The sequence below is a fragment of the Anopheles darlingi genome, chromosome 3 (assembly GCF_943734745.1).
Source record: "Anopheles darlingi chromosome 3, idAnoDarlMG_H_01, whole genome shotgun sequence".
NCBI classification, from domain to species: Eukaryota; Metazoa; Arthropoda; class Insecta; order Diptera; family Culicidae; genus Anopheles; species Anopheles darlingi.
Window position 1 is genome coordinate 18,700,362 of NC_064875.1, and position 11,105 is coordinate 18,711,466.

General features: G+C 46.6%; 1 protein-coding gene across 1 annotated transcript; it reads left to right on the plus strand.

Moving 5' to 3' along the window:
• Window positions 1-178: 178 nt before the first annotated feature.
• On the plus strand, window positions 179-8,732 carry LOC125953677 (mucin-5AC-like). The gene is made up of 6 exons (XM_049683383.1): window positions 179-233; window positions 4,627-4,790; window positions 4,876-5,195; window positions 5,297-5,397; window positions 7,510-8,194; window positions 8,459-8,732. The coding sequence occupies exons 1-6, from the start codon at window positions 179-181 to the stop codon at window positions 8,730-8,732; spliced, it is 1,599 nt and encodes a 532-aa protein (XP_049539340.1).
• The last annotated feature ends 2,373 nt before the right edge of the window (window positions 8,733-11,105 follow it).

Sequence of the window (11,105 nt, forward strand, 5' to 3'; positions counted from 1 at the left end):
TTTCTTACCCCAGCAATCCCAGTCCCGTTGGTAGCCATTTATCAAGCTGCCTGCAAGAATTATCCACGGACATCATCTTCCAACGAACGGTTGCGAATGGTGAGTACGCGTACGCGCATTGGATCTTCCTTAACAGTCGAGCCAAATGGGCCACACCATCGGTACACCAGGGGTTACCATGGTACCAGCTTCTGCCTGCTTCGATCGAGATTGCATGGGTGAGGCAAACGTGGGTAAGCGCTCAGTTTTACGACATACCTGTAGCGTCCATTGCTTGTACATACCCCTCCCGTTTGAACAACTTTTACCTTCACTTGAGCTCACCGGTTCGGATGTGACATCGCGTCAGGTCTCATCGGAGATTGCACCGGTGTCAGCGCCGTGGACAATCGAAACGTAAAACACGCTCCCACATAGCGCGCGGCGGACTTGCAGTACGTTCCCAAGATGCTTACCATGGGGCTTGTTGCAAACCTTCTGCAACTATTAATGCGATTCAGTCGGATGCACCTGAAATTTGCTAATCCGCAAGCGACAAGGACACTGTACACTGCGCAAAATGATTGCAATCCAATAGATTAAACATTCCTCTTAACTCACAATTCGACGTATCTCTCACCAAACATCAAAACATCACCACACCAAACGCCACTTCTGCGGCGATGATTGCTTGCTTGCTTGCTCAGATTCTTGATCGCACATTCCGTACGAAATGCATTGACCGTACCCCAAATCGGTGACCTCCAAATGCGCACCCCGGTACACTGGTAGTGGTAGACGGATCTGTTGCGCTGCCCCTAAAACACGGCCATAGCCCGAAGGAACCTTGCCCCACAATCTGGCGCCGCCGGCTGGCTGGCTGTCGTGGAAAGCTGTTGCAAAACGATCAACACCCAGCGACACCCCCAACACGGTGGATCGGTCGATCGGTCGTGTCGTGTCTCCCGGTCCACACCGGTGCTACCTGCCCCAGAAACACACACGCAGTGCCCCTGCGGTCTGAGCAATTAATCACCGATCAATATACAAATGAGAGCACCCACCCTAATGGCCGCGGCACCTTGCGGCAATCCGGCATTCCGATACGGTTCACAGACAACCGTAAATCCATCCACACCGCGTCACGGCGGGTTCGGAAAAGTCGCGACGCAACCCCCGAAAAAAAAAAACAAAAAAAAATAAACGGCCAGCAAATCGAAACACGATCGTTCGCAATCAAATTTGGATCTCCGCAGGGGGGCTTGCGGGATGTTGGTCCAGTTGGGCTTGGGTTGGGCTGCGAACTACTGCGGACCTTTTATTTTAGTAAGCGTTCCATTTTTTGGCCCGATGAACCTTGGCTTTGGCCGATCGCGGTCGACTCGTGGTGATCGCGGTAGCGCGACGCTCACGGCAGCTGATTGACACGAGAGTTATGGTGTATGTGGCCGCACCGGGTGGGCTCCAGAGCTTAATGTGTTGCAGCAGCAGCGGCAGCATAGGACCCCGATGACCGGACCTAGCGGCGTGAGCAGCATAAACAGTAGGCAATGAGGTCTGGGGAGGGCGCCGTCCTCTCCTCCAATCGAAATGATTCCATTTCGATATGGCTGTCCGGATCCGCTCGATGGTAAATCGATTCGTCATCGTTCGACCCGGACGGGGGTGACTTATCGTTGCGCAGAGCACCGGGGGCATGTCCGCGTATGTTTCAGGTTACAAGTTCGCGTTTTTTTTGCGCTACTCTCTACTTCAACAAATATTTCGAGGTTAACGGCGGGGTTTCGAGCTACTTGGTTGTCGTTGTCGTCGTCGTCGTCGTCGTGATCTCGGTCTCAAGCAATCTTTAGTAACCTCACACGTCCGCACGTCTTGCACGAGCGATAATCGAAGGGAAGGAAATCCTTCCGCTAAGTGACTGGCGTGAAAATTGGCTTCGAGAAAGAGGTGCTTGGCCACGCTGTCGGTTTGGGTTCGTCTTAATTAAGTTTCTTCTAATGGACACTAAACAAGGTTTCCATTTGGCACGCCGCATTGCACGACAACGCGTGCGCGCTGCTGTTTGAAATGCTTGCAGTCGTATATCAGGTGTTTACACCATCCGAACAGAAGGACACGTTTTGATTGACATCATTTCACTGCGTAATGTGCATGCACTTCTTCATTGGAATTCCGTGTCGTAATCGGGAGTCGTATCATTGAAGCGCCCCTCTTTTTGTTGTACAAAACGTTTACGATCTAGTCACGAGGTGACAACACTAGCTTGGTGAGCGTTTTTTATGGATTTTTAAACGTTTTGTGCTTCCAGGGGACCTCTTTGAATGCACCATTAGGTAATATTGCCATAAAATGTATACTTATTTTACCCGTATTGATGCGCAGATCGTCGGCAAACGTCCCTCAGATGCGACGGAGACAGCCAATTTTATACTCGACCTATCTCTGCACAGCAAAGGAGTCGATAATAAGTTTCTGCAAATTGATTTTTATGCAGAAAATTGCTCATCTTCAGTGAGCGAAAGATAAAGTGTCGGGATTCAGAGGAATGGTAGCTACTGTCATACCGCACTATTTGCACCATAAGCTAGATAATATACGCTCCGCATGCAGCTTCGTGCCACTGGAAAGAGGCCAAAGACAGCCATCCCGGTGCCAATGAAATGTGTAATTTGATGTCACTAGGAAAGCGACGAAAAACAAAAAATAAAGCTCCATAGGCATTACGCCCATCGCTTCTCCGGCCATTAATTGCTGTAGTTGTAATAGAGACTATCGATTACGAGTGGGGCGTTATGGAGGACGCGTTCGTCGCCCTACCACCGCTAGCGGTGGTAGCGGTGTAATGATGATGCCGGCCACCAGGCAGGGCTCATGATCGCAAGCGATATCGCAAACTGCCCTCGAAAAATGCCGGCATAAGCAGCGTCTTAGCGAACGCAGCGTAGGAAAGAAGCGAAGAAGGGGAGTGGCACGGAGCGGTCTCGATTACGCATGCAACGCCCGGTTTGCGAAGATTTGCCGCCTCCCTGGAGCTATCTTTATACCATTGCATGCCCATAGCGAAACCATGCCCTGCTGCGCTATCCTCCTCGCGCGGTCACGCTACACTCTCTTCCCCCGGCCCGGGGCTGCTGGTCAGCGTTATGAATTCCCTGCTAACCCACTGCCGGTAATTGAATCGTTTATACATGTTAATTGCAATTTATTATTAATCGCTGGATCGCCTATCGCCGAATGCCGGCGGCTTCGTCAGTAGGTTCGATAGGTGCTTTGGATGGTTTTGTGATTCGATCGGCTAACCAACTGATGCCGTGCTGTCGCAGGAAACTGGGCCAAATTTATGAAAGTCTTCTGTTGGGTAGTAAATCCTTTTTTTTTCTAAAATATCTTGAAGTTATATCAGATCGGCAAAAGTACTCGCAACGAACGTCTTCTTCTTCCTGTTTTTTTTTTTTGCTTCTAAAGACTTATCGTTGCAATCTACGCTGGTGCAAAATAGTACTAGCGCGCGGAAGGACGAACGTGTAACAAGAAAGCAGCGATCGTTAGGGCAGCAACAAAAGGAAGCAAATAAAATGTTTAATCGATTTTCATTTCCACCATCCATCAGCGTTACTTATCTGCGTTACTTAACATCCACGTGGTGTAACCGATAATACGGCTATCGGCGGTTTACAGTGCTCGCGGTAGTCTTTACATCTTAAAGCTATATCTAGGCGAGATCCCTTGTGGACTAGTGGCGGCTGTTAGGTGCGAATTTGAGCCTCTCCAGTTAGGTCGAGTAAAAACCCAACTACGAAGCATCGAATTATCCGGCGCCATCACGTTTACCATCCTGTGTTGATAATCCGAACCGGTACCCGGTAATATTAGTAACTAATGCTTTGCTTCTGCTCCACGTACGTGAAAGTGGAGTTTATTTGCTTTCAGGTGCTGCTGTGTATCCGGATCACGGCCTTAAACTGGATTGGCAATAACATCCAGAATGAAGAGCTCGATCGATCAATCATAATTTTATGCTAATGAGATCAGTTGCGTATCGTTGCGAAACAAGGCGTTTGTGCAAAATGAAAAGTCGATATAATACTTCCTCTATAATGGTAGTATTTGTGTAAATTAAGGCAATTTTATAGATCCCCTTCAATAACGAACGAGTGGTTGGTTTGGTGTGGGAAAATGAAAAGTAATTTGGGTAATGAGCGAAGCAATTTTTGTTCATTACATTACTATCACACGTTAGTCGCCTATTTTTATAAAGAGGGTCGAATCTTATATAAAGCATGATTTTTCGTCCAAGCGACAGTATTCCTGCGCTTCTTTCGAGTATTAACGATGCGGTTTACTAAGGGTTTTCTATTTCTGGCCGTCTGCATGTTTTACGCTTTGCATACGGTAGACGGTAATCGGTCTGGTGAGAGAGATAAAGAACGGCCAAAGAATGTGCGAACCATAGCCACGAAGTTTTCGAGGAAAATCCTGCTAACAAAGCCAACGACACTGAAGCCCACGAGACCAACCAGACCTCCGCGTACTACCCAGCCTCCTAGAACCAAAGCAATCACAACGCTAAAAGCTATTTTGACGACAAAGGTCACAACACAAACTATCAAAACGACAACCACATTACCTATTACTTCGACTGCAAAGGTGTCTACTATAACGACAACAACGGAAACCAAACCGACTACTTCGACCGCGTCTTCGATAACATCCACGTCAACATCGCCAGCAACATCAACCTCCAAGGCTACAGTAACAATGACAACAAATGTGCCCCAGACTACTACGACGACTACTATTGCTACTACATCGTCTAAACTACCTACTACAGCATCGTCCACTCAAGCACCAATCACAACTACCGTTCTTTCAACAACAACTATTCCTTCCACAAAGCCTACTACTACTCCTGAACAAACAACGACAACGAAAAGTACAACAACGGAGGCTCCTTCTACGACAGTTAAGACGACGAGTATAACCTCTACCTATCCACCATCGACTTCAACAATACCGAGTACCACAACCATCCCTTCTACTATAACTACCAATGCTGGTACCACAAAGGCTATCACCAATCCAACAACAGCGACAACTGAGTCCACAACGACTAGCCAAATTACAACTGTATCTTCAACCTTGCCAACAACGACCACAGCAATACCAAGTACTACAACAAATCCTCCAACAACAACATCCGCTACTACTTCCACAAAGCTAATTACTACTCCTCTTCCAACAACAACGACGGAGGCTTCTACTACGACAGTTAAGACGACGAGTATAACCTCACCCTTGCCACCATCCACTTCAACAGTACCGAGTACTACAACAAATCCTCCAACAACAACTGCTACTTCCACAAAGCTAATTACTACTCCTCTTCCAACAACAACGACGGAGGCTCTTACTACGACAGTTAAGACGACGAGTTTAACCTCTACCTTTCCACCATCGACTTCAACAATACCGAGTACTACAACAAATCCTCCAACAACAACTTCCATTTCCACTTCCACAAAGCTAATTACTACTCCTTTTCCAACAACAACAACAACAACAACAACAACAACAACAACAACGGGGGCTCCTACTACGACAGTTAAAACAACTGTAGGCTCTACCTTACCACCAACAACTACTACAAGACTTCCTGTTGTTCCAGGCATAGCCACTCCAATTATTGCAATTTTGCCTACTAAATCATCCGGAAATGGCAACAATGGTAACGGAGGAAATGGCAATGGAAACGGAGGAAATGGAAATGGTAACGGAGGAAATGGAAATGGTAACGGAGGCAATGGAAATGGCAACGGAGGTAATGGAAATAGAGGATAATACCGAAGATAAGCGAAATAAGCGATTGCTTAAAATTTGAAGAAATTTTTCCTTGAATAAATGAGTTTTTCCCAAATTCCCGAGTCCCTGAGGGTTTTGTTTTGCAGTATTAATATTGAAATATTAGTCCTTTTATTCGTATATGTAGATATTGACGATCGTGGATTTTCAATAGCACAAAATTCCGTCAACTTGAAACAATAGGAAAATACTTTTGCCTTTATTAAAAACCCTTCTACCGTTTGTCGTCCTGCATCGCGATCAATCATTATCGGTCCTTTCTGGACGCTTCCAGACTTGCAGACGAGCAAAAGCATATTGTGTAACTATTCGCGTTGTTTGCAGACCGTTTTGCTTCTATCACTTTCAACAACAGATCCTTGCCCTCCCATGCCCTTTGGTGTGGGCTACTTTCATAATAATAATGATGAGAAAAGTGAAAGGGCACGGAACACGTTTCCAATTGGAACGATACGTGCGTTGTTGCAGATGCACAAATTGAATTTCTTCCCCTCCTGTCCACACCGGCGTACAGTACAATTAACTTCCTTTGCCTTTGCGAATGACAGAGCTTCTACCACGGACCATCCTAATTTCATGCCACTTTTCGATTTACAATCAATAAGCTCGCGGCTGAAATTATAGCGTTCGTGTTCGAGTGGGATGTCCATCGATTGAAAGTCACCGAGCGCTTCTTCATTTTTGCACACGGAACAATGTTGCGGTCATGTGAGGTGCGCCAGTGTGATGGGCAAGCTGAGGTCGTTGGTTTGTAGCATGTCGCTGCCCCTTTTATTTATCAAAGTAAGGCCATCATTAAGTACCCCTTCGTTTGGCAGGGAATCATGAATTGAGCCATTGGAGTAATTTGATAACACATATAAAATTTGGCAAAAATTTAGTCATTTAAACGATTACTCTATAATTTTACCTTAATATTTCAACTAGCACAACATCTATAAGCAATCAATCTTAAAATTTGTAAAACATGTTCTGACGAGACTATTATCGTATCGAGCAAATCAATTTTTTTCACAGTTATCTTGGCGCGTGAAATGGTCAAGAATAAAGGAATGAATGAATTTATTATTATACTTTGCGGTATACGAATATAACGACAAGATTGAAGAATAATTTTCTTCAAGCCGAGACTGCTATATTATCGGTCATTTTCGAAATGCGAAAATTAGCAACCCAACCATGAATGACGCTCCTAACAACTGTTCGTAATTGTAATAACGCAACTATAATACGTTGCGAGGGGTATATTAAAACCAGATTAGCCATTCTTTCCGTAGAGTGCGTATATAAAGGCATGAGTGGGGAAAGATTTCAGGTTTTAACGCTTCAAGCGCCTCTTGATTATAATGAAGGTATCGGTTGTTTTGATTGTACTGGGAGTGTTGATAGTGTATTTATCAGACAATGCATACGGTTGGCGAGATGACGAGGATGATCAGGATCTGTCCAGTGAGTCCAGTGAGTCCAGTGGGTCGATGCGATTAAATAAGGGATGGCTTCAAATATACGTCAAATGGAAGCAACCGATGAAAAACAAAAAGACCACCAAAAAGCTGCAGATAACGACCAGAAGGGGTCAAACTGTACGCACAACTACCACCAAGAAATGGGCAACTACGAAAAAATTACCTCCGATTTTGACAACAAAGAGTCTTCCGAAAACAACGACAGTGTTCAAGTATGGAACCACCACGAAACAACTTAGCACAACAACTCGTCCAATGGTCCTGAGTACAACAACAGCGAAGATAACCACCAGCGCTGGAGGATCTACGACAACGTCTAAACCAACAACGGCGACTGCAACCGTAACTAGTACCACTACCAAGCTGCCTTCCACATCACCATCTACAACATTGTCCACCACAAAAGCAGCAACGGGTACCACCACAACAGTACCTTCAACAACTCCGTCCACTACGAAAGCAACAGCTGCCACTACCACAACGGTACCTTCAACAACTCCGTTCACTACGAAAACAGCAGCGGCTACGACCACAACGGTACCTTCAACAACTCCGTCCACTACGAAAGCAACAGCTGCCACTACCACAACGGTACCTTCAACAACTCCGTCCACTACGAAAGCAACATCGGCGACCACCACCACAGTACCTTCAACAACACCGACCACGACCAAAATGGCTGCGGTTAATACATCGCCAGCTACCACTACGACAATTCCATCAACAACACCATCTACTACCAAGGCTACAGCTGCGAATACAACACCTCCTATCACCACGACCATTCTATCCACAACAACCACATCACTGACAACTTCGACAGCTAAGCCTACTACAACTATCGCCTCAGCCACTTCGGTTACTCCTTCAACAACAACAGCATCATCAACGTCTAGCAACACACCAACTATACAGGCTAGGAATAGCATAGTAGGCATTGTTAGTGGAGCAGCCGACATAACAACAACAACAACAAAACCGACTACCAAGGTCAGTACCAGTTTTACTACTTATGCATATCGCACATCAACCGAAAATACAACTTTTGTCACTTCTGGTCGCGAATCTCTGAATGTCACTCCCCCTCCGATGCCGATAATGGAACCATGCATGGAAACGCGAATGATCTCGACTTCTTCGGTGCCTCCAAACAGAGCGCAGCCGACGATTCCTATTCCTACTACGAGTACAGCTACTAGCCGCACTACAACATCTCAGACGCATCAGTCGTCAAGCGTTGCCTCGAAGAAAATCGCGGCACAAGATTCTGCGGAAGACGAGCCAGAGGAGGACATCGATTACGATTATGAAGACTACGAAGATGGCAACGCTAAGCATAACAGTAAAGAGAAGAAGGAAAAGAAAGAAAAGGGGAACAACGGTAATCATTTCGGTAATAACAAACCAAAGGGCATCAAGGGAGGTTAAGGGTGTTAGGTATTCAACGGGTAAATGGTGGATACGGCGGGTAGACATTAATAAAGGTAACACTGGTGCGCTGATGGGTAACCTTACGCAAATCATGCAATAAGTAGTCAATATCAGGATGAAACATCTCAAGCGAGCGTTCGTGAGGCTGTCGAGGGTGGCACAAAATGTAGGTCCACATTTATAATTAGGTCGTGAGAGCGAGAGCCCTGCGTAAATGGTAGCCCATGATCTACCAGCTCGCTCGCGAATGTCATTGACTCTGGTCCAACCGACTTCGTTTCCCAGCGGACACGCTTACGCCACCCTTTGTCAGGTGTCAATCGATGTGTCACTAGGTTTCGGGGACACTGCAATCAGCAGCCGGTGCAATTGCTGGTTGGTGCGCTCAACAATGCGCATCTTGATATGAGTAGGGGTGCGCTACACTGCAGAGCTACACAACTATATCTCATCCCACGCTCGGTCAACAATTCGGCTTGTGTTGCGATGCTATGAGACAAAAATAGTCGTTTTTTAAGTAGCAAATGTGATCGCGTGTCTGCGGTGGATTCGTGTTGATGATGCTTCAGGAAAGATAAAAAGGGAATTGATGCTAAATGTATACTACACTGTTGAACAGTTTGAGGAGCGCCTACAAGTACTGAGGACTCCAATCAGAAATTAGGAAATGGATTAATTCGAGGGCTCAGCTCGTTAGTATATGTTCTTTATTTGCGACCTGTTGTTCTTTGAAGCCCCTATTTGTTTTCAGTCTTTGATTGCTATATGACTAGTATGAAATTTAAATTCTTATATGACTTTACTATGGATGAGCCTGGACTGTGCCTAGCTTAACTTTATTTTATTGTAACGATTACATTTCAATTACAGGATAGAAAAAAGCAGAAACAACGAAGAAACCTGTTTCCCACCTCCTATTCGGCGGTTGAAAGCTCAACAACAGCTTTAACATCAGCATCCAACGATGCAGCGGCAGATCATAAGGAAAAGTGAAGCGTGTGGTGTAAGCCTTCCCTTCGCGCCCGAGGACGACGATTAAACAAAGACACGGCACATGGACATGGGCCCCTCGTCGGTGTCGAAGCCCACCACCGTTTTGTCGCCGTTTGAATGTGGTGCGCACGAGCGTGCGCAATACGGTAAATTAATTGCTTGTAATTATAATCCGCATTGTACGCGACTGTCGACGCGATGGCCGCGTTGGGGAGAAGGAGAAGCCATTTCCAGCATCACCACCCTCCCAAGGGGGCTGACTGGCCGGACAAATGTACATGGGTTTGATGTTGTTGGTTCTACCATTGGCCATTGTGCCACTGTTGATGCTTCCTTCGGTACGCGCTCTCAACTCTTTCGCGTCGCAGTGGTACCTGTATGGCGCTCACACCACGCCACACGCCAGTGTGGCCACCTCCTTCTCACCGACTCACCGAAAAAAAAAAATACACCTCCTCTCGCTCTGGGTGGGAAACTCGGGCGCCAATGTGAACAGCCAATTACGACATTAGCATCAATTTGTCATTGTACACCCGAACTCCGGACTCCGGGCCGGGGCTGATTAGATTGGACCTTCGCCGGAACACTGCGAACTGTCGCTGCTGCGTACACTGGCCGCAGTCCGCGATGAGGTGGCCACAGCTGGCCGGCCTCATCATGTGTTATGAAATATCAATTTACATCGTTTCGTTTCGTCTCTGTTTTAGCGGACCCGGTGGAAGGTGTTTGCTGTTCGCTCAGTAGGCGCTGGAGTGGGAAAAGATCGTAGCAGCCCTTTGGGAATACACAAAGAAGAGCATTGTCGGGAATGTCCCGAGATTTGTTGAGACAACGTGTCAGGCTTGTTCAGCGAGACAAACATTTTGGGACAACAGTTGCCCCAGTTTATTTGTTCCAGAACCATCCAAAGGGCACAGCTCTAAGCGTGCTTATTAAACAACGCACGTATCCCATCTAATGCCGAATGTCATGTACTAGTCGCGGTACACTCGGTTTGTCACCAGGAATGTCCAGCGCCAGCGGCTCATAAAGACCACCAGTTGAGAGTTGAGAGCGTTTTCAAAGTGACCTCGACAATGTCAAGGCGACAGTGTCAAACCGTCAGCCACGGTGATGTCGTTTGTCGGCAAACAACAAAACCACATCGGTCGATCGATCGGATCGAATCGAATCGAACAAGCACCCTGCGGTTCCCTCTCCGAGGCGTCTCCCTATAGAGTCCTCTCTAGGGAGGATGTGTTACATCGTGAGCGACAAAAAAAAAAAAACTGCCACACACACAATGTCACAGTGTCCGTGTAGACAACTGGCTGGCGACGTGGTCCACGGGGATTTACCGTGAACGCGAAAATGGATACCACACCGGGGACTCGTGGA